General features: G+C 38.2%; 1 protein-coding gene across 1 annotated transcript in view; it reads left to right on the top strand.

Annotated features, from left to right (window-relative positions):
* Positions 1-4642: 4642 nt before the first annotated feature.
* Positions 4643-23282, top strand: part of DZIP1 (DAZ interacting zinc finger protein 1) — a 39271-nt gene continuing 20631 nt past the window's right edge. The window contains exons 1-9 of the mRNA XM_026064079.1: positions 4643-4727; positions 4804-5319; positions 10308-10392; positions 12029-12153; positions 17479-17640; positions 18358-18495; positions 19751-19813; positions 21069-21209; positions 22807-22855. Coding sequence (XP_025919864.1) covers positions 4725-4727; positions 4804-5319; positions 10308-10392; positions 12029-12153; positions 17479-17640; positions 18358-18495; positions 19751-19813; positions 21069-21209; positions 22807-22855 — 1282 coding nt within the window. The 5' untranslated portion in view covers positions 4643-4724. The remainder of the gene's footprint in view (positions 4728-4803; positions 5320-10307; positions 10393-12028; positions 12154-17478; positions 17641-18357; positions 18496-19750; positions 19814-21068; positions 21210-22806; positions 22856-23282) is intronic.

Genomic DNA, 23282 nt, shown 5'->3' with positions numbered 1-23282 from the left:
CAAGGATATTCCCAACTAAATATGTCAGTCAAGGAAATGAAGCATGTCCATAAGTCTGGTTTAACTTTGCTGGTTTTAAGCAACATTTTTTTAAAAACTTGTGCATCTGTGAATTAAAATATTTCATGCGTTCTTTTTCAGGCTCCTTCTGCATAATACAGTGAAGAAAAGTGCAAAATGCACGTTTTCTGTATAAGAAATTTCTCCTATATATGTTAAAGAGCATGTGTAAGGCTCAGAGATCTTTGGGAGATAGATTTCATTATGTACTATTTAATAGTTCCTTGATGAGGAAAAACATCCTAATTTACATTTTCCAAGATGTTTGAAGGAATTCAAGGCATGAACATTTTGGACAGTTGCTATTTTTATTAAGTATTTGAGCATTTTTTTTTAATTTAGCTGTTTATAAATGTAAGTGTGTTTATATACTGTAAATGGAATAGAGTCTGCAGTAAAATACAAATAGTTGTAAAGGAAATTAGCAGAATATTTTCTAACTATTTCAGGTGTCAGAGCAGTGCAAAGTTCAGTGATAACCCAGGCAGAGCTATATTTGATATATAGCAAAAATGCTAAATAAATTTCTTCAAAGATAGCAATTGCTAGAGGCACTGTTCATGGAAAAAATGAGGTAGCAAAAAATGCTTCCTTGTAGGAGAAGACTGCAGTGTTACACTGCAGTATTGCAAACGCAACRCAGGTCAGATGAAAGATGAAAAGTCTCAGTTGCATTTGCATATGCACAGGATGTCTGTGCATATAAATTCTGTTTGTGCTGGATAATGGTGAGTTGAAAATCGGATCACAGAATTTCCTCATTTCTGGTTGATTTACCTCTTTCCTGAGATTGATACTGCATTATGTTAAAATTTTGTTTTTATAGCCCTCTGCAGATATTTTTCTGAATTAAAAAAGCCATGGCAAGTGATGGAAGATACTGGGGTATCTTCCTGGGGCATTGCCTGAACTTTAGGTATTGCAGTAAAGTGTGGCTAGTAGACTTGAGGTTAAAGGTTCGAAAAAACGAATTATAGTGCCAAATATTTTGAAAGATTGCCTTCTAGGGTGGCTCGAGTCAACAAACAGGAGGGCTCAGTATCCTTTGCTAATGTTAGCAACCTAACTGTTCAATCTTCCAGTATCCTGAAGTTCATTTGGTAGATTAATGAAACCCCCTGCTATGCCTAGATGTATTTTTGGAAAGACTCATCTTAAACTCATGTACAAAAGTGGGGAAAATAGAAGGGTGTAACTTTGTATGTGTGTGGACAAAGCAAGAGAGACATTCTCCTGTTTTTCCCTGGCTATGGAAAGAAAGGAATTTCCTTCAGTTTTCCCCATGTGCATGGCTACAAGTGAGTCTGAAGAATGAGAGAGGCTGGTAATATTTGAGACCTTAAGTTGCTGAAGTGAGTGTCTAACCTTTCCTGAGACAGATTTGGGTCTTTCTGATGTGAGATGCGGTAAGGGTTTTGATATCTGAGAGTTAAAGGAAACGCCTGGGTCTCCATGGCAATCTGTGCTGTGAAGCAGAGGTGCACTGCAGTGTGCCTGCGTCCRTGGTTGTAGGGTGTGCATGCTGGTYGCGCTGACTGCAAGGAAGACACGCCTGCTGCAGGCATTCAGCCCCAGGCCCCCAGTCCTCTCCATCAGKGGCCCACCTTGTCGAAGTCTGCTGTGTGCCTGGATTTCCTTTAGGAGGAAGGGGTATGTGACGTTTCCTTGCTCACTGATGTGGAGTCAGAATGCAGCCAGAGTGCGTATGGAGACCAGACCTTATGGTGGGTACCGGAGTGGTACCACCATGGGTACTGGTGGGTACCTCTGCCCCAAGGGTTGCCCTGACCATAGGTTGAATGTATATACAGAACCTATCTCTGCTGAGATGTGGAGGATTAAATGAGGTCAAATTTGTAGGGAGATATGATATATTTTATTACATCAGTTCCTGTAAATAGAAAAAACAAGCTTCTGGGCACAACAAATGACCATAGCAAACTTGCAGAGCTACCTAAAACTAAGAGCTTTGTTTTTTTTTTTTTTTTTKTGAGGGAAAGCTGTCCTTACTCTAGTGCATATAACAACATTGCTGTTGCTTGCATGGAAGTAGATGTGTGTTGTGTACTCACTGTGGTCAGATTACAGTTTGTATTGGAAGAACAATGTAAAATATGYAGATGCGAGGTGAGGTTCACTGGGAGTTGTATGTGGAGTGTTTCTAGGAGATGACTGAAGGTGAGGAATCTTACATTGAGGGGAACCTGAGAAATGTGGAGAAGCTGGAGGGGGCAGGAGGAGGGCTAACTAGATGGTTAGGGGTCTACAGCACATGATCTTCAAAGAGAGTTTGAGGGAGATGAGCTTGTTCAGTTTGGTGAAGAAGAGGCAAAGGGGCACTCTTAATAGTAGCCTACAACTACCTGAAGGGTAGTTACAAGCATGTCAGAGCCAAACTTTTCTTGGTAGTAGCAAATAGTATAATATGGGGCAGTAGCCACAAATTGCGACTAGGTGGGATATTAGGAAAAATGTTTTCATGAGGAGGATGGTGCAGCCATCTAACAGGTTGCCCAGAGAGGTCATGCTGCATCCCTCCTTAGGGGTTTTCAAGACTTGGCCATACAAAAGCCACAGGTGACGTGATCTAGTGTCAGTGATAGTCCTGCTTCGAGCAGAAAGTTGGACTAGATTGTCACCAGAGGCCCCTTATAACCAACATTTCTATGAATCTGTGATATAGTATATAGAGGGACCTGCGGAATGGGGTGTGTTATCAAGTACAGTATGTGTTGTGTGAATCCTCCTGGAGAGGTGTGTGTGTAGGAATGACTGGAGGGATGAGAAACTGAAGGGTGTCGGGAAGGGACTGAAAGGTGTAGATGTAAACATGAAACATGGGTGAAATGGCAGAGGCAGCAAAGGGGACTGAAACACTAAGAAGTAGTAGCAGGAAAAGAAGGTTTTGGAGAAGAGTAGTAAGGATGAGTGAGGGGTTAGGATAATGTTGTATGGTGGAGGGGAAGGATATTTGTTCCTGAGGACAATGTTTGAAGCCACTGAGGAAGAGCAAGGGAATGGAAATACCAAGCTGGAAAGTCCTGGAAATTGTGGTGAGGCAGGGAGATAGGCACCAATTGTTGGATGCCTTTGAAAGAAATCATTTGGGGATGGGATGGTGAAATTGGTGTATATACACAGGCTGTGAGATGCTTTATGGGGATGAAGTGTTTGGGGATGTTGGAAATGAAGCAGGAATGACAGGCAGATGTGATGAGTCAGTAGAACTATGCAGTTATAAGAGATGGGCTAGCGCGTGGTGTGAGGAGTGAGGAAAGCACGGGGAAGCATCACGCCAAAGGTGTATGAATGTGTTAGGGTGAGAAGGTATGTGAAAGAAATGATGGAAGTAGCAGGTAGTGGTACTGATTGTGGGGAGGTGGCAGATGTATGTGGAGATCTGATCTGCGAGATGAATAGCTGAGGCTGGAGAAGGGTGTAAGATAGCATGTGGGTAGCAGAGTGTAATGTGGCAGAATAAGATGGGTTTATGAGTCACGAGTGACAAGGAGGAGTGACAGAGTAGCAGGTGGGGAGGTGTATTGATGCAGTTAACTGAATTAGGTCTGTTGGGTATCATGTACAGGCTATTGATGAAATGAGGTAAAGGGAGTATGGAGAAGTAAAGCATATGGTGTGTAGCCATGGTAAGAGTCCGTATATAGCAGAGTATAGTTGAAGGTGTATTTATTAATGAGTACTGTGTGGAGATGCTAACAGGTGTGCAGAGTTCAAGGCAGAAGGAGCACTGGGGTGCAAGACAGAGGGTTAATTGTTACGATGATGCCAAGAATGCCATGGAGAAACTGGGGGAAGAAGATACCAGGATAGGGAAATACAAAGATGTATATCTGGGGTAGGTGAGCATATGCAGCACTGAGTGCACATTCACACGGGGAGGTCTGGAACGGGGGGCAAAGGGGCGACATCTCCGAAGCGCACAACAGTGGCGAGCTCTTTGCACACTCCAGAATATTGCAGCTGCAGCAGCTGGGGGTGCAGCGAGGCCAGGCACACACCAATCATTGCCGAGCTGACGCTTCAGGGCCATGTTTTTTAGAGAGGAGAAGCAAAGGTTACATCGGCACGGTGGGGAGGAACATGACTGATTCTGCCAAGGAAGGGGCTGTACCAAAGCCCCGAGCGTAGGGTGCATTTGAAAGGAGATATTTGGGGATAAGGTGCGGTGGCAGGTGTGCTGGGTGGTACGGAGGCCCGGCGAGTGGACTGAGGTGTTTGGGTGCAAAGCGGGGAGGCAGTGGGGATGTCTAAACCTTAGGAGGTGAGCGGATGCCTGGCAGGAGGCATGGAATAGGGAGTGAAGTGCAGTGAGGGGATGCATGAAGCCCCGGAGCGGGGCATGCGTGGGTGCAGTCAGGGTGAGCAGTGCCTGCACCAAGGAGCCACAGCGGCACCAAGCCAGAGGGGAGGGGAGATGCACAACGAGGACGAGCATGGCGGGGGGAGCAGAGGGGGCCAGATAGGGCTCCCTGAGGGAGGCTGGAGTGCACAGGGGACGGCTGGGGCAGGGAGCGGGGGGGTGCTGCTGGGGTCCTCACTGCTGCTGTTCCCGCAGGGGCGGCCGGGCTGCAGCTGCCATAGCAACACAGAGGATGCCGGCACTCAGCAGTGCCTGAGGGAGCCCCAGCACACCACAGCCGAACATGGTAAGCACCAGGGCGGCGGGCAGCTGGCGGCCCGGTGCAGTCGACCCCCAGCTGAGCAGCGGTGTTTCTCCCACAGCCCTTCACTGAGCGCGCCTACTACCCAGCAGTGGCAGTGGCAGCGGCAGCGGCGGCGGCAGGGGGAGCGGGGCCAGCGCCATTTCCCACCTTCCAGTTCCGTGGGCGCCATGAGAGCCCGGACTGGCGGCGGCTGAGCGCGGTGGACGTGGGCAGAGTGTCACACGAGGGCGATGTGGCGACCCTGCAGGAGCACCTGGGCCATGTCACCTTCTGCAGCGCCGAGCAGGAGCGCTGCCCCCACTGCCAGGGCCCTGCCGACCCGCTGCTGCTCAAGCTGCTGCGCCTGGCCCAGCTCTGCACCGAGTACCTGCTGCACTCACAGGAGTACCTCAGCRCCCAGCTCAGCAGCCTGGAGGAGGCCCTGCAGGCGGCGCAGGCACAGCGTGACCAGCTGGGCCAGGAGCTGGCCCGCAGCTCCCAGGAGATCAAGGGGCTCAAGGAGGAGTGCCGTCGGAGGAAGAAGATGATCAGCACCCAGCAGATGATGCTGGAGGCCCGTGCCAGCTACCACCAGGTGAGAAGAGAGGTCCTGGCAGCCTGGTCATGCGCATGCCACAGCCTCACCAGCTCTGTGCCCGCTGAGGACGAGCAGCAGAGCAGCCCCTCCCTTCCAGGGCATGGTTGCCTGCTGGGCGAGAGGCTTGTGCTGCAGAGATGGGGGACATCCCGAAAAGGGAGTGCGTCACTTGTGGGTGTTTTGCTTCACCTCTGTGTTTCACAAGCTTTTGGCTGGTATCTCAAATTTTTGAGAATGCTACATCTGATTTTACAAATCTTCTGTTTACCAACAACTGTTCTATAGATTCACTTTTGATGTGTCTAAAGCGTCCGATATGTGCACATACATATGCAGCCTGTGATAAATGCGTTGTCACTTTCTGTTGCTGTCTTTTCTTGTCTGTCTACTGCATGGTCAGAAAACATATATAGCAAGTGCAGCAGAATTGGTGATGAACAGTAACCTGTTTGTATGCTAGTCTTCACTTTCCTGTAGTATTCTTCCCCAGGCACCAAGTTTCTGCCTCTGTGCATGACTTTGAAGTGACTCAGATGTACAGTAATGAGCACTGGAGGGTTAGCTCATCCCTAACTCCACAACAATCTGTTCCTTAAGCATCTTCCCTGAGAGGCTTAGTACATTGGTGCCCAGACTCTTTGTGTCATGGCACTCTTTGGTTTGTTCTTTTTTTTTTTTCTTTTTGATCTGAATATAATAATTTGAGGTAGCTATTTCTGGAATGCATAATTCAGCTTCAAATGTCTGAAATCTGAAAARCCTACTGGACACAGACTTGACACAGTATTTCAGGCCAGCTTTGTGTCTTTGTGTCTACAAGCTTAAAGTCATTTGTTTGTTTGTTTGTTTTTGGTAGTTCTTGAGATACTAGCAGCCCTGATTGTCAAAATTCTCCTTAATCATGGAATAGTTACAGCATAAAACCGATACAAGTTTTCTTACAGTATGTACAACCTTATACCCACAGTATAATAAAGATGTCAACAGACTGGCAAGGTTTTACTATTGAGACATTCTGAGCAAAGACACCTCCCACAGCAACTTCCATTATCCCATAAGAAAACAAAAAAAGCTATATATTTAAAAACAAGTTAAGGCAGTCATCATTTTGGAGGCTCTTAGGGATGTCTGCACAGCTACTTCCAAGAGCAACAGAGCTGTGTGAACTGTGGGAAGTAGAGTTACTTAGAGAGAGCTGGGGTTTTTGCAACTTTCTGGTTGCAGTAGACAAGTTGGCTTGAGTGTTTCCGTAAGGAAATACATACCTTCTGCCTCCTGTGTCGAGTTGTACATATGTTAGACTTCATGGGAACCCTGTCTTATGTATGCATTTGAGTATTTGAGTCAGGACAAGGGCTTGATGTGGCTTCCTTTTAAAGATCCTTTATACATCTTACAGAGCAGTGTGTCTGTTCTGTGTTGCAAACTGATCACCTGCATCATTTTACCTGTCAACTTAAATAGCCAGCTAAATATGTGATAGCCAGGTAAATATTACAAAGCTTTCCCAAAGTACTTGTGGGCTACAGCTGTCTCAGTGGAAGCAGAAGAGGAATATGGTAGTGAGCTTGGCTTATCACTAATCTTTTTTCTGCTTGGTGGTATTTTAAGAAAGCCAAGATGGAAAGCTACTTCTCTTTTTTATTTCATTTCTTATAAAGTAAATCCCTGCCCCTCCCCTGCCCCCCCTTTTTTCCCTCTCTATTAGTAAATTCTTACCTCTAGAAGTTATTTAGATTTATGTGGGATAAATGAGTTTAGGGAGTGATGTTGAATAATTCCTACAAATTCTACAGTGGTTCAGGATTCTGAGTCTGAATGCAAGAGTTAAATTAAACTCTTTCTAGGATTTGTAAATACAGGTCAGCAGTGTGTTCAGTAAGCAATAATCTTATATTATTATCTRTGCCTTGATTTCATCTGCTGACCTGCAGTGCCTGATAATAGGAGTTTCGCTGGTGTTGCTGAGAGGGTAGTCCAGGTTCCCTTAAAGTCTTGGCTGTTTTGCAAACAAGCTCATAAATAGTTATTTACCTTTTTTAGTAGAGACGCACTTTATTTCTAATGAGAGGCACAGTAACCATGTTTTGGAATTCAAGTTTAATGTCTTTAATCCACCACCAATGTAAGTTCAACCGATAAAATGCTACCATAAAATGATACTGTTACCCACATGTCATAAATTTAAAACTCTTTTGCTCAATACCTTCATCTTAATAATAAAACTTCAGTTTTAAATATTAGTTTTTCACTTTTTGATACATTGTGCAGAAATCTATGTGCGAGTATTGTGCATGTGCCTATAGGTGCACATTGCATCTAACACTGAAAAGTATTTGCAAAAATAATGTCATGTGATTCAAAACCTGAATATTCCCTGTGTTAATCCTGTCTCCTGCAATAAGAGCTTTCTTCTACTACCAGCAAGTCAAACTGACATGAAGTTTGTGCTTGAATGGACAACATTATTTCACAGCAAATTTCATTCCATAAATCATGTGCAATCTGTTACACTGTAAGTTCCCTTCTGGTTCTTTGCTGCATACTATATTTCTTAGCTTCAGTTTTATGTTAGTACTTTCTTGCATTTATCCAACAAAATCTGTCTTAATAATTCATGGTTTTAGTGTTTGTTGTAAGATATTTATATTTAATAGCCTACTGGCTATCAGTAGCTGTATTTTAAATATTAGATGACATCTGGGAATTTGATTATAATGACATGATCTTGAATCTGTTAAATCAGTTCTTAAGTGTCTTTGCATTCGTATCATGGTGAGGAAAATGGACTCAGCTGAGTAGTTGTGGCTTGTTAACATACTGAGAGACAGGTAGTGAGCTGCCCTACTTTACTTAAGGAAATTAGGAGCTTCACAGTCTGACTAGTACATTCCACAGTCTGCAGATGTGGTTCAGGTTTTATAATATTTAGCTGTTTTTAATATTCTGTAAATTAGTGGAATGTACTCTCAAGATGAACTGAAAATCTTTTGAACTGGGGTCAGATCCAAATTTCACTTAAAATATGGTTGAAAAGAAGAAACTGTCATATATACCATTAGAATGCAGGACAAGCAATAATGAACAGATACATTTTTCTAGTGTATTTCTTTGAAGTTAAGTTTACAATAAAGGAACTTGGTAAAGCATCTGAAGCATTTTCCTGGAAGTTCCTTAGTTTGTATTATACCTTGTTAAGTTTTGAATCTTAATAACATAAACCTTCAATTTATAAACATTCAATTTTCTACTTGTCTTACATCTTCCACATGACTATCACAGATTCTTCTTTTTTCTATCTGATTCCCTTTGTGGATGTGTGGGAAAGTAATGATGCAAGAAGACAGTCTAAGAACAGTCTTTCTGCAAATTAAATACAGATTTTCAGTACAGAATAGAAAAAGGCGATTTGGGCCTGTGAGAACAGAATAAAGGGAAAAGAAGCAGATTAGCTCTTTTTTGTTTTAAAAAAACTTTGTAGCATGGTTTTAATTTCTAGCCATTTTATTAACAGAAAAATGATGAAAATTTTGAAATGAAGCTAGGAGCTAGAGAGACTTTGAAGAGAGAGAGAAAGGTAGATTTATGAGAAGATATTAGAGATCCCATCTTGCACGATATCTGCTACAGTTTGTGTGTCTTCTCATACGTTTAATAGAACTTAATGGGGGATTAGGAGTATTAAAGACATGGTTTGACTTGGTCATGAATAAGTATCCATTGGCAGAAGAATTCACAGCRTAATAGAAAGACACTAGCTAGGGATAATAGAATTAAATTAAAAAAGAAAAAAATTGACATGAGATATTAGGGAAAGGCTTCCAGATAGTAAGTTTTATTAACAAAAAGAGTAATTTTTCAGAAGTGGAGGTAATTTATAAAAAAAAATCCATGTTGATGCATTTTCGAAGCAGCAATAGAACAGTCTATGGGATTAGCTAGTGGACTACTAGGTGTTTTCTGTCTCTAAGTTTGTTATACTATAATTCAGTCATTTTCCTGTTTCCTAAATCAGCCTAAWTAAATATAGACTTTCAGACTTGTTCAGACATTATCAACTTACATGGGTTCAAGGAAGAAGCAAAAGTATGGTCATACTTTTTTACAGTGGGAAAATATTCATGTTATTTTTTCTGTCTTTTTAAACTCCTAATTATGACATAATTTTTCTTCAAATTTAAATTTTCTTTTAACCAACCACAGAAAACATGAACTCAAATGGAGTTGTAATTTAAAAATATTTAGTAAATAATAGGACCAGTAATTTGAACAGTTTTATGCTTTAGAAAGTGGCTGCTAAATAGCATACTAATGGGTGTATATATCTTTTCTTACAAAATTATCTACTGTTACTGTCTTTGGGCTGAAATAGTTGACCTTTTTATGTGTCTATGATCTTTCTAGTACTTTTATCTTACAACTCATTAATGTTTGTACTCAAACCCAGCTTCAGCGGTTGTTCCAAATATGTGTGCTCTCCGTTGCTGTGATACTTTCAGGAATCTTAAGAATACTTAGGCTGTTAGTAGGCTGGACTCGATGTGTATTTTGCTGAGCAGTGTTGTCTTAATTTTTCCTTATATTCCTCTACCTGCCTGTATTCATCTCGTCTGTAGTTTATATCTGAATTTGAACTTGCCAGGTCACAGTCTTTTATGTTCAAAGTTTGTACAGTGTCTAGCATAATGGGATTCTTGTCTGTGACCGTGACTGACAGACATTAAATAACACAAATATATTAATAATTTTTATGGAAATGTGACACTGTGAGAATTCTAGTCATCATTCTTTTGAAATGGAATTTATTAAAGTTGCCTTTTTTTGACATTGTCTGGACAAAATATCGTAACCTGTTAAAAACATTAACTGCTGTGCTTTCCAAACACAGAAATTACTAACAATGTAGTTAGTAATAGTTGTGTAGTTAGTAATTAGTAACAATTAGTAATACTAAAATGTTTTTATTTGTTGTTTTTTTTTTCTAGTGTCAATTTTGTGAAAAAGCTTTTATGAATTATTCATTTTTACAAAGTCACATGCAAAGGCGTCATCCAGAAGAATCTCATGTTGGTATGTGATTTAATATTATCAAGAAAATTATTATAATAGTGTAGAAATGTGTAAATATATTAAGGCTGTGCAGTCTACAATTTTGYGTAGCTGGGAAAAATGATTTTGACATTCCATTTTTAGGTGGCAGATAACAATTTGTGTGAATGTAAGCAACATGGACTGACAAAATGTATTGGGCAAAATACGTTTCAGTCCCTGGAAAGTAGTTAACAAAAACTTGTACGCCATATTTACAGTACCTTTTCAAACTTACTTCCCTGCTGAATAGTTTTTTTCAGAAGCAGAGTTCAGAGCACAGTTTTTCTTTAGGTTTGTGAACCTAACATGCTATAAATGTGTGGGTATAATGAACAAGATGCACTAAGGAAAATGTATGTTTTTATATGCAAATTATCAGCAACGAAGTAATCCAGCTCTCCTGAACTCAGTTTGAATAGGATCAAGCTCTCCTAAACTAAACTGTGTAATATAGTAAGCAAAAGAAACTGTCAAGAATAATCCAACTTCATATATCTATGATAGTTTTGGTTGCTATACCACTATTGTATATACTTTTGTCTCTGTTCCTTGAAAAATGTTTAGGTTGAAAAACACTGCTCTCATTGYTTCCGTCATTCATCCTAATTTTTTCCCTTCCTGTTAGGCTGCATGCTTATGATTTATTGCTAAGAACTAATAAGTAGTGACCAAGGATAGTAATTAGAAAAGAGTTAGGAAGAAAGAGCATTTGAGGGGAGAAAGAGTAAGAAGAATCTGGTGAGGTTTGAACTGTAGTTGTCAGTCAAATGAAAGAGCAGGAACAGTGAGGGGAATCTTGAATAAGCATCTGAGGAAGCATTAATATATTGGTAGAAAAAAGAAGCTCTTGTGCAATTGTGCGAAAAGATAGTGGAAGGAGTTGCAGAACCACTTAAACTAAGTATCAAAATAAAAATCAGTCTGAAATTGCTGTATGAGGGAAATGCTCCATGCAGTTATATCTGAAATAACTTATTCCCAAATAATATTTGGCATTGTACTCAGATTCCCAAATGATGAGCAGCCTAGTAAATCCTTGGTAAACTGATAACATGTTTCAAGATTAAAGATGGTTATAATTTTTGCATATCTTTAAACTGTTTTTTACTGTGATACTCCAAGTGAAACTTAGGGAACAGAAGTTCTGCCTGACTCATTACAAATAAATGAAAAGTTGAATTCCAAATGGACTCATTACAAAAATTGGTTAGAATAAGTTAAATTAGATGTTAATAAAATCATATAATTGAGATTCATTTTATCCTTCATCTGTCCTTTTTTGAGCCTGTGTTGCTTATATTTCTGTAGTACACGTTGAAATTAGATGATACTTTCCCCAAGACTTGCCCAATACTTTTTCTTCTAAATATTTCATAAACTATTTCACAAGTCACTAATGCTGTTATTTTTTGATCTTTGAGAATAAAGTTAGCAGTCCAGAGGACATACCTATTTAAAGGCATCTGTGGAAAATCATGTGGGAGGGGAAATGGTGTATAAGAGTCACACTTGCTGAAGATGTTATTGAAACACTGTAGAAAAGCATTTGCACTAAGTATCACATTTCCAAAAATGACAACAAACGTTTTTTAAAATCTGTGTTTCTTTCAAACAGAACAAAAGAAGAATGCAAAGACAGACAAGTTGCAGGAAGAGATCGATAAACTGAAGGAGCAGTTACAGCTCACCAAGTCCCAGTTAGAGGCTGAACAACATGCTAATATGGTTAGGTTTTCTAAGGTAATTATGTAGGAAGTAATGTGAACCTCTCAAAAGAGTTAGTACTTTGGACTGTGTTTGCTTATTTTGTAACTAGAACAGAATGAAAATTTATCTACAGCTTGCCTGCTTGGCAGCAGTGTTGCTTGGATGTTAGAGCATAGCCATCCCAGTAGTTTTAAACATCCCTTTTCTCCTTACTTTGATTTTAGGCATATTTTAAATGACTACGAAAGACAACACTTCTGTTAGCATTTGCCAGTTCGTAAGATAAGCATAGGCTATTGTTTAAGCAGATAGAATTGGCTTTTGCTAAGAGAGGCATACAGCAGTTCAAGGAAGGGAGACTGAGAAGAAACAGACAAATTATACAGAACTTACGTGTTAGACTTTACATACTTAGAATTTGGCTGATCAGAGAACCAGAGCAGAAAGTAGTCTTAGCTATTACTGAGTGAATAAAAAAAATTAAAACAGAGTAGCTTAAAGCAGTAATAATGGGTTTGTAATCACATGCAAGGGTTTTATTTAGGATGGTGTTAAAATTTGTGGTAATGCTTACTGACTAGTAAAAAGAAAAAAATAATCCATGGGTAACGTGTTTAAGTTCTTTTACAGTTTGATAATTCCAGATTATGTCACAGTTTTTATTTTTATTTAAGTAAATACAATCAGATATTTTGCTATCACAGCAGGGGTGGAAAAAATTTAAAAAGTGGGGAGGGGATTTATGATTCATTTTGAGAAACAAATTTGTGGCATAAGAGACAGCATATTTCTAATGACTGAATTAAAGACCAATCTCGATACTGCAATTTGCTCCTCCTTATTCTTGTATCATGCTCAAAAGCAGTGTTAAATTGTTGTAAACATAACCCATTAGAACCTTCTTTTGATAGATCACCCAATATTCAGAGCTTCTAAATGGCTTTCCTTGTATAGTTTGAGGACCTTCAAACATAACACTAAACATTAGGTTTGGAAAGAAACACTAAATTTTGAATTTAACAGGAATAAACCAAACATTGCTTTTACTAATTGTTTTCTTCTTTATTTCCGAAGGAAGAAAACAATCTTCTGTAAAACACGCAGTGTTTCCTTTCCTGAACACAGTCTCAGTCTCTCTCTTTCCTTTCTTCAGTCCTCCTATTTTTCTTTTCTCAGGACCGTTCATCTTTCTGTTTTTTTTCCATTTCCAAAAGTACTGAATGTTGAAAATGAAGAGCTGGGGTAGAGTTTCACTTAGGAGTGCAAGCAGCTATATTTCTAATTACACTACAGCAGATATCTTTTTCATGTTGATTCAACAATATATCTTATTACACAGTGTTATTAACTTTTATCCTGCAACATCATCATATAATATATTCAGATTAGCCCACACTTGGTCTATTTATTTTATAAATTGCGCTATATCTTTTTTTGTTGTTTTTGAATTTTTCCTGTCCCTTGCAACTGTAATTCTGTAGACCACAGCCATAACATTTTTCTAACTTCTGTTGGAAATCTCACTCTAAAAACACCACTTTCACATTCAAGAGGCACTGCAAAGACGCCAAGAGAGGAAGAGCTGCTAACTCTGAAAAAACAAGCAACCAAACAAGCAACCTAATTTCCTATGGAAGAACCAAGAGAATAAGTGCCCTATGGCTGTAAAAACAGCACAGCCACCTGTTTCCAAGAGACAGTCCTCTCTGGGTAGAAAGCATTCAGTGACTGCCATAGCCAATTGATTGTCCCCTGCTGTCATTCACAGCGTCTGAGCTTTCCCTCAAGGTGCCTTTACGCTAATGAGCTTCTTGAGCTCCTCTTTCTAGCAATGTAGTGAAACAAGTATAGCAGATGCTTAGACGTCCATGCAGTTTAGATGGTTTTATCCGTGCTTGCTTATGCTATCCAGCTACCCATAGCAGCTCTAAGTCTTGTGATGCTCTGAGTGTTGTGCTTCTTGGTTTCTTGTGCTGGCTTCATGAAGTCTGTAATTTACAGATCTATGAAACTATATCTTTAAAGTTTATAACTTGGTCTATAACTGTATCTTGAACTCACACTTTAGATAGACATTATAAAATATTCTGATTAAAGTAACTTTGATGGAAACTGTGTTCCATGAGGAGTTTCCTTTACCGGAAGAAGATATAGGCTGATCCCTAACTTCTAGTATGTGTCAGTTGCCAACTTTTTCTCTGCACTAAAGTGGGTCAGTGAAGGCAGTTAGAAATGAGACAGTGCCTCAGCTTTATTTAGAAGTATTTGAGTGGAGAACTGCATGAGGGAGCCGGAGCCCCTTTTTTTTTTCTCATTAAAAGCTCAGGTAGAAAGATAGTTCCTTATTCCTGGAAGCTGAAGCTTTCGTCTAAGGTTACCAAAGAAAGACTCAGTGTCAGAATAATGGGCCTGAACTTACATGGGCTACTGCTAGATACCCTACTCATTCTTTCTGTACCTCACTTTTCAGAGGTACATCTGTAACACATTTCTCCTGCACCTAAAGCATGGTTCTTCTCATGATATAGAATCCAGGGTATTCGTAACAGTGCAGCATGGATTTTTTGGTGCCTTAGGGGCCTATTCTGAAGCCAGTTGTCTTAGCTGAGACTTGTAACTATAAGGGTCTGCCTTCAATATCCTGAAACTACTGCCTTCAGTGTTACACAACAAGAGGCTTTTGAAGCTTATATGTTTTTCTGGGATGTAGGGGAAGGTAGGAATTTGAAGTGTAACTGGTTGAGGCTTGTCTGCTGTGACTGACATCCAGTGTCAATTTAGGTATCCTTTTGTTCAGGAGAGAATAGAGAAAGTCTTTCCCCTGTTTTTTCAGGGGTTCCGCTATGGGAGAGGATTCAGACGGAAACTGTACTGCTTCCAGCTGTTCGTCCCTGCTCCTTTGAGCTGAAAGGATACTGGAGATCCTTTGCTTCTTAAGTGTCCAGATACTAGAATGATTGCTTTTTATAGATAGCAGGAGAACAAATTCAGAGTGAATGCCTTGAAGGAAAGGAGCAGGGATTGCCAGAAATGTGTATATATTCTGGGCAATTAAAATGCAGGATTTTGCCTGAGAAAGGGTTAAAGGCAGTGAAGGAGTGAGCAGCTGTGCTTGAGAGGACTCCCTTTTCTTATACAACTAAATACTGTAACAYTGGAGCATGCCTGGCCTTGTTCCCCCTTTGCCTCTTCCTGTTTTCCCCATTCTCCTAGTAAGTGGAAGATAAATGTGGACTCAAAACTTGAACTAAAATAATCCTCATTATAGTATAACAATAAACACATTTAAAGGAAAAAGTATTTTTTATAACAATGGGAATGAGAAAATGAGATGGCAGGAAAGAGGAAAAACAAGGTTGGTGTGCACTGCTGGAAAAGTGAAATGGATTTAGAGAAATCTCTATTTTATTTTACCCTTTAAAGCTTGATTGTTACATATTTTTGCCCAGGAAGGGACCTATACTGTCACTTCTGAAGAACTTATCAATAAACTAACAGTATGGGCGGTTGGGCAAGTCCAGAGTGTCTCATGCCGCTTTCAGATTTTACTTTCAAATTTGCTTTCGAGGTTTTTGGTCTGTGGCAACAAAACATTTCAAACTGATGTGCAGACTTCTTCAGAAATGTCATGTATATATACAGACTTCTGTTAAGTATCTGTGAGCCTGCTATTTTGGGGACTTTTAAGTAGGCCATGAATCACAAACAGGAAATGACTAAGGTAGACTCACAGCAGAGGTAGTCATTCTGGTTATAGCTTTATTATTTTTGTTCATTTGGAATTGTATTCCATATCCAGAAGTTATTAATTTTTTCTCAAATATAACCCAAATATGAAAAAAGAAGCTTTTTTTTGGCATCACTGGCATTACTGAACGTTTTAATCCACTCAGTTCCTTTTATTCCGTTCCTTTAGCTCCCTGTTCTGTATAATGCAGAATTCTGTAGTGAAGGTACAAAATTATATTCCATAAATTGGCTGTGGAGACTGAGTTCTTAAGAAGAAATAGATAGGTTCTGAGGCCTGGGAGACAACAGGATTAATTCAACCTGTGTTTCATAATAGATGTCCTGAGGGAGTCCTCAGATTAATTCAGGGATCTGTTCAAGAACCTGTGGTGTTCAACATATTCATGCACAACTTGGAAAAGAGAGTAAGCAGTGAGGCAGCAAAGTTTGCTGATGATACTAAGTTATTCGTCCTCCTAAGAAGAAAGGCCAAGTGTTCAGAACCACAGAAGGACTTTACAAAAATGAGTGACTGAGTAATGGATGGTAAATGAAATTTAACAGCTAAAATAGGATACATRCATATGGAAGAAAACTATTCTGATCTTCATCTACAAAATGATGGGGTTCTGAGCTRAGCGTCATTATCAAGGGCAAGATCTTAAGATTATGATAGATGGTTTCATGGAAGTGGCAGTCTAGTGCTTAGCAGTGATCAGAAAAGCAAAGCAAATATTATAAATAATTAAGAAAAACCACTGTGTAAATCCGTGGTTTAGCCACAGCTTAAATACTGTGTGTCAGTCTGGTCCCTTCATCTCTAAAAGGATATAATAGAATGAAAAAAATTCAGAGAAGGACTACAAGGATGGAACAAAGTTCCAAAGCCTGGAACAGCCTGTCTATTTAGAATGACTGAGTAGGCTAAGAGTTGTCAGTCTGAGAAAGCAACAACAGCTTGGTTGTGGTGGGGAATATTGATGTCTACGAAGTCGCAGGTTACACAGATAGAGTGAATAAGTATCAGTTCTTCAAAATTTGTTCAGAATTGTTCAATCCAAAAGTAGTTGGTACTTCATGCAACTTGTAGTAGACCTGTGGAGCTCATTGGCAAAAGATGTTGTGGTTGCTAAAAGTTGACACAGCTTCAAGGGGAGACTGGAAAAGCACATGAGGAGAAATCTGTTGGAGGTCACTAAATTTACAGAACCACATCTGGCTTAAGAAGTCCTCTGAGCTGAAAACAGTTGGCAGCTGGGAGACTGTTAYGAAGAACATTCATATTTGCTGCTGTAACTGTCCTTTCCCAGCTATCTACTGACAGCCTCTTTGGGAAGCAGGATAGTGAACTAGGTGAACCTTTGATATAACCAATTAAGGTCATTCTTGTGCTCTTATGTAATGAAAAATAATGAACTTCTGAGACTTCCTGAGGCTTACTTGTTTTGCTAGCAAAATGTATAGTTTGTAATTCCAGAATTTTTCAGAAACTAATGTTTTTTATGTTTTTGATGTCACAGTGTTGCCCATTGAAAGTGACTGCCACACATAGTTTGACAATTTGGATGCTTGAATTAGTATTGTATGTGGGGGGAAAAATGACAAATAATGTTTTTTAAATAATTTCAGGAATGTGTACAGCAAAAATCAAAAGAAGAAGAAATTCTACAATCATTTCATAAATGGAAAGAGGAGGAAAAGGAGAAATTGGCTGATGAAATAGAAAAAGTGAAAGAGATGTTTATGAAAGAGCTTAAAGAGTTATCTTCAAGAAATTCAACGTTAGAAGATGTAAGTGGTTTAAATTTTTCAACATTTTAAGGCATAAATATCTTACAGTAGAAAGTAATGAACTTGACATGTTTGAAACATGATGTAGTCATCTGAAGGGCCTTCTTATGAAATTTCTAAAAGATGGTTGAATGATAGCCATAATTGTATCCTTGTATTCTGGTATTTTATACRCATAATTGCGTTATTTTGCTTGAAGGAGTTATGCCATCAGAAAGCTTGTCAGTGTTTTCTTACTCCTCAACCACTGAGTTCTTGTTTATGTGTTAGTAAACATTGTTATTATTGCTGTCTGTTAGGCATCTCTTATATTAACACTCTTATGAGTGACATGGAGAAGATTAATACTCCTGACAGTAGAACTGCCTGTGTTTTCCGTACAGTCAAAGGAAGTGCTTTTCAGAGATTTGTCTAGAAAGAGATTTGTGAAAGAACAGCTAGATCAAAAAACAAGCACGTGTGGCTTTACTGAAGCAGCTTATATTTTGTAGCTGCTGGTTCCTGTTTATATTTACATGGTATATTCATATAAAATGTATGTATTAATAATCACATGAAATTTGATAAATGCTGACCTCATAAGAAATGTGTGAGAAAAGTCTGATACAACTCTTTGTACAGTTACCTTTAAAGTAAATTTCATATTAAATGACAGTTTTATAAAACAAAATCTGTATACATATTCTGGCCTTAAATTGTTTTTTTCATTCCTTTTAGCAACTGTTAGCATTACAAAAGTCCAATGTGCAACTAAAATCCAACTTAGGGACATTAAAAGACAGTCAAGAATTTATAGAAGAAAAACCTCAGAATCCTCAGGATTATCACAATGTGGTTAAACTTCTTGAAAAACAGGTAACATAGTAACTTAAAGTATTGCATCTGACGGATTGCTGATTTTTTTTTTTAATTTTTACATCTGTGAATAGGATTTTAAATTCATCAGTGAAATTCTCACCCTTCTGTCTAAAATAACTAGGTTTTTAAATTTACTACTATTTAGTACAATCTCTGTAATGGAAATGAGGGAATTATTTCTCTTATGCTTTATAATTAAATTTATTGTTATTTATTTATTAATATTCTCTTATTCTTTTTTATTAAAAGTATCTAGCCATACCAGATATGCTCTGTTTGCAGTTCAGTGCCCAAAGGCTCTAATAAGYCATTTATGTTTGCTAATCTGTGAGGCCACTTTAGAGAAATAACAATAAAATTGGAATTTTCCATTTTCCATGATGAAAAAATGCTAAGAAGCTTTCAGGCAAGATTTCCCAGCCTGTGGCTTTTAAACTATATGAAGCTATAGAGCTCATCTGGTGCAACTTCTGTACTGGAACTATATCATCTGCCCAGCACAGATGCTGGTGCTAGTGCAAAGTTGTTGGCCAATACAAAGTCCTGTCTGTCAGAAAGATTGAGTTAGGAAGGGCCACTGAGGCCATGATTGTTGCATTGCGCTGAGACTCACCTGCCTGTCCAGGCTGTTGCTCTCAAAAAATTGAGTTGTGAGGCTGTTGGCACCCAGCAGCCTCTTCTCCTTGACTCTTTCAGTTGTGCATTATATATCTCATGGTTCTTGGGATATGCTGCTGTCATCAGGAAGTTTGGTCACTTATGCGCAAAGATGTGAAAAACAGTGAATTTTACTTTATACTTTTAATTTAATCAAGAAAAATCATCTCACTTAAAAATTCAGATATTAAGGTTGTTTTTTATTATCACAATATGCAAAGTACATTGTTAATGAGTGTTTGAAATAACATTATTTGATTAAAAGAAAGACCCTACTCTTATCACTCCTTATTGTTAGTAAACAGAGATGTATCMAAATACTTGTGTATTTCTCAATTTCAGTCACTACATATACAAATCAAGGCCTTTTATGAACAAATACGTAGTTTACAGACTGTTTGGTAACAACACTATACCTGCATATATGAAACATGGTGATGACTGTTCTAGGTCTTAAATATGGGGTTACTCAAGTTTCATATCATCAATAACATATTCAGTACATATGTTTTATTTATAAAAATAAAACTGCAATATGTTGAAGTAAATGTTAATGTGTAATTAGCAAGAATTAACATTGGTTTCCTTTATACAGGAAGGTAAATGGACATCTAGAATACAAGCCCTTCATCAGGAACACGAGACAGAAAAGAGTCTGGTAAGTTGCACAGCAAACCACTTACACCAGCAGGAGATATTTTCTTATTTTCTTACTCTTGCAATGGTTCTTGATGTGCTATAGTACATCTGTTAGATTAGAAAGCCTAGATCCCGAGAATTTGGTAAGTGTGTCCTCCTAGGTGTTTTTATTATCTTTGTATTTCTGTTATGCTAGGATCTTGAAGTTTCAGTGACCACAGCTGAAATGGAATTTATCATTTAAGAATCTGACAAGCTCCTGAAACTATGCCTCTGTTTTGAAGAGCACACAACTGTACTGTTCTGTGAACACTGTTTTATACAGTGTTTTCTGTTATGTGGATATGTCAAGTATTTAAGATGCAACTGCTGATATGCAGTTTTCATCTACCCTATACCTTTAGCTACTGTGGACCTATGGCATATGTCTCAATCTTTTTTCTCTTTTCTTTCACTTCTCTGTTTTTTGTGGGTTTTTTTGCTGTAGCTGTCTAACTCAGAATCTGTTGAGCTTTTCCAGGAAAGGGCGCCATAGCATTTTATTTTGCATCTGTTTATATGTTTTACTAGACAAAGTTTTATTCCTCAAGTGTTTTTATATGTCTGCATTTCTTTTTAATGCCTTTCCTACTTTGTTTCTGTTACCTCCTTTCCTTTCATTTTCTTTCGTCTCTGTGAACATATAAGAACTGAGCAGGTCGTAGTGGTCTGGCCAATACTTCTCCTCCTCTGGCAAGAGAGCAGTGGGGAAGAACCATGGAACATTCCCCCAAAAGATGTAGTTAATGATACACCCACATACAATGCAAGAATAGAATAAGGGAGGAGTAATGTAAGTATTGCTTTTGAGATGGTGCACCTAAAATATTGTTCCTCTTCTATATTTAGAGCTAATATATTAGGTTTATCATGCAAATTCACATCTTGTTTCCTTAAGATGCCACTGTTTGACACTGCTCATAACCAAAACATTTTTATACAGTCATATGCTTTTTCTGTAATCTTATTTTTAGGCAATCTCAGCAATGTGTTGGTATGTCCTTTTCTTTCTACTGACATTTAGGTAGTTCTCCTTGTGTAAATAAAAAATGATTCAGGCAGCTGTTTTGTAATATATGCAAGTCCCAGTGGAATCACATGTGACATCGCATCCCTTGTGAAAAAAAGCCTTAAAAATTTTTTAAACATGACTCTTGCTTGTTTAAACGCAGTAGTATCGAAATAGTTGTATATAAGATTAATATCGAGTTACTTTTCTGCTGTTTGTTTTCTAGCTTCTGTCACAGATTGAGAAGCTTAAATCATCAGTGAGAGAAGACCTGAATAAAAGTAACACCTTTTACAAGAGGAGGATAGAAGAGTTGGGGCAGAGGCTTCAGGAACAGAATGATCTAATTATTACTCAGAAGAAACAGGTCTGTTTTGTGAAGCTTTCTAGGTTTCAGGGAGCATAGGACACAGAGAAACATTTTCCTAATGTTTGATCACTGATGTATCTCCAGTTGCATGGGTGATATTCCCAATTGGTAAGAATGTTACCAGAGTATTTTGGTTATATTTCAGAAATGATGTTGATAAATAGGAAAAGATCTGGAAAAGAGACACAGAAATTAAAGCATGATTTAGAGTGAAAGATTTAACAAACAAAATGTTTTTAACAAGTTTAACACAAGTTAAAAGATTACTAGATCACAGTCTCCAAAGACCAAAAATGAAAAATTTCTGATAGTATACMGGATTTAATCTGTCACAAAATGATCATAATGAGATCTAGTATTTGAAGTCTGAAACTACATGATTTCACACTAGAAATAAAGTATAATTTTTATTACTGTGGGACTAACTAATGAAATGATTTATTTGAAAATGTTTTGATTTTTCTTAAAAATATACTTTTATTCAAATGTAACAGTGAATTTTTTAAGGTGAGCACTGGGTGAAGATCTATTTCCTTTGTTAGTCTGGAGTTTAGACTGAGACATCATTATGCTGTCCTAACAATCTATTCCTGTATTAATTATGTGTTTTTTACAAAACACACAAAATTTTACATACTTTTATGAGATTAATGATAGGCCTGTACATAAGTATTTACAGATTTGGAAAGACAGTTTTTATGTCTCCATCTTAGCAAATTTGATAGGTGTTCAGTGAAGGTGCAATAGAGGAGGACTTAGTCCTAAACAAACTACTTGAAGTGACCCTTTTAAAAAAAGCGAAATGTAAAATAGGTTCAGAGGAATCCAAGTTTGCTATTTGTGAAATGTAATTATGAAGATCTGTATTCTCAAAACTCTAAAATTGTAAAGGCTTGAGAAATAGCTAACACTTTTGTAGAATCCAAACTGGATAGACCATGAATTGAGGCACTGCTGGCTGTGCCTAAAGTGCTGAACAAAAGAGGCCAGGGTCCAGTACCTTGTGCCAGCACTAAATGGTACTGACCAAGTATCTTTACTGTTCAGGTTTAGCTTCTGGATTCACCAGTTTCCTGTTTTCTCTAGACTGAATTGCAATCAGCTTGCTTCCTCCAGGCTCTCAGATTTGTTCAGTACATATTTTGAGTAGCAAATAGGCAGAACTGTAGAGCAGACAGGAGAACTGTTCATACAGCTAAAATCCACTGTGTGTTTAAATGTTTTCCTGGAGTGGAGCTAACTTGTAAAACTGAACATGAATGCTGAAGCAGAAGGGATTGGAGCTGTAAGTGTGAAAGTGACCTGTAAGACCACTCTCATTTCACTTTAAAGCTTGTATTATAAATGGTGTACACAGCATGAAGTCACCTAAGATAGCAAACATAATTAATGAATGTTTAAGACTTATTCTGAATGAAGTATTCATTAGGTAGTTGAATAAAGGAAGAGAATAATAGTTTTCTCCCAAAATCATTAAAAATAGTTTCTGCCATGGAGTAGTACTGAAACTAGGTATTTCATATTAAATATGCATTTCTAGATATTGATAGTTTGCATTTCTAACCATTCGTGTTCCTGTCTTTTTTTTTTTTAGATAAAAGAATTGTCCACAAGGTCAGTTGCAAGTATCAAACCATATGATGGTAAGTGCAAACTGTAAGAAAAAGCAGATTTTGTTTCTGATTTGAAGAGTTTGAAGCTTTATAATTTATTAAAAAATATAGACATCAACTTTATTAAATCTTGAAATCAAATCAGTACTTACAATTTATTTGTGTTTCTCAGAAAACCCACCTGTAATACTGTGTTTCCATGCCTTTGTATTGAGTCCCAAAGTTCGTATTTTGCAGCTATAAGGTCTTGTGATGTACAAAGTTGATCTCTTGAGTAGTGAAGAGACATGAACTATGGTAGCTGTATTTTGTATTATGTAAACAACTTTTGGTTTTGCTTTGTAAAGTATAAATTGTTTTTTTTTTCATATTTGACTACTTAGGCTGTAGAATTCATAAAAGGGCAAATATTGAAAGGATAGACAAAATTGATTAATATATCAGTTAAGATGCAGAT

Source organism: Apteryx rowi, unplaced genomic scaffold, assembly GCF_003343035.1.
Source record: "Apteryx rowi isolate R43461 unplaced genomic scaffold, aptRow1 scaffold_209, whole genome shotgun sequence".
NCBI classification, from domain to species: domain Eukaryota; kingdom Metazoa; phylum Chordata; class Aves; order Apterygiformes; family Apterygidae; genus Apteryx; species Apteryx rowi.
The sequence above is the reverse complement of the archived record's forward strand: the minus strand, read 5'-3'. Positions and strand labels throughout refer to the sequence as shown.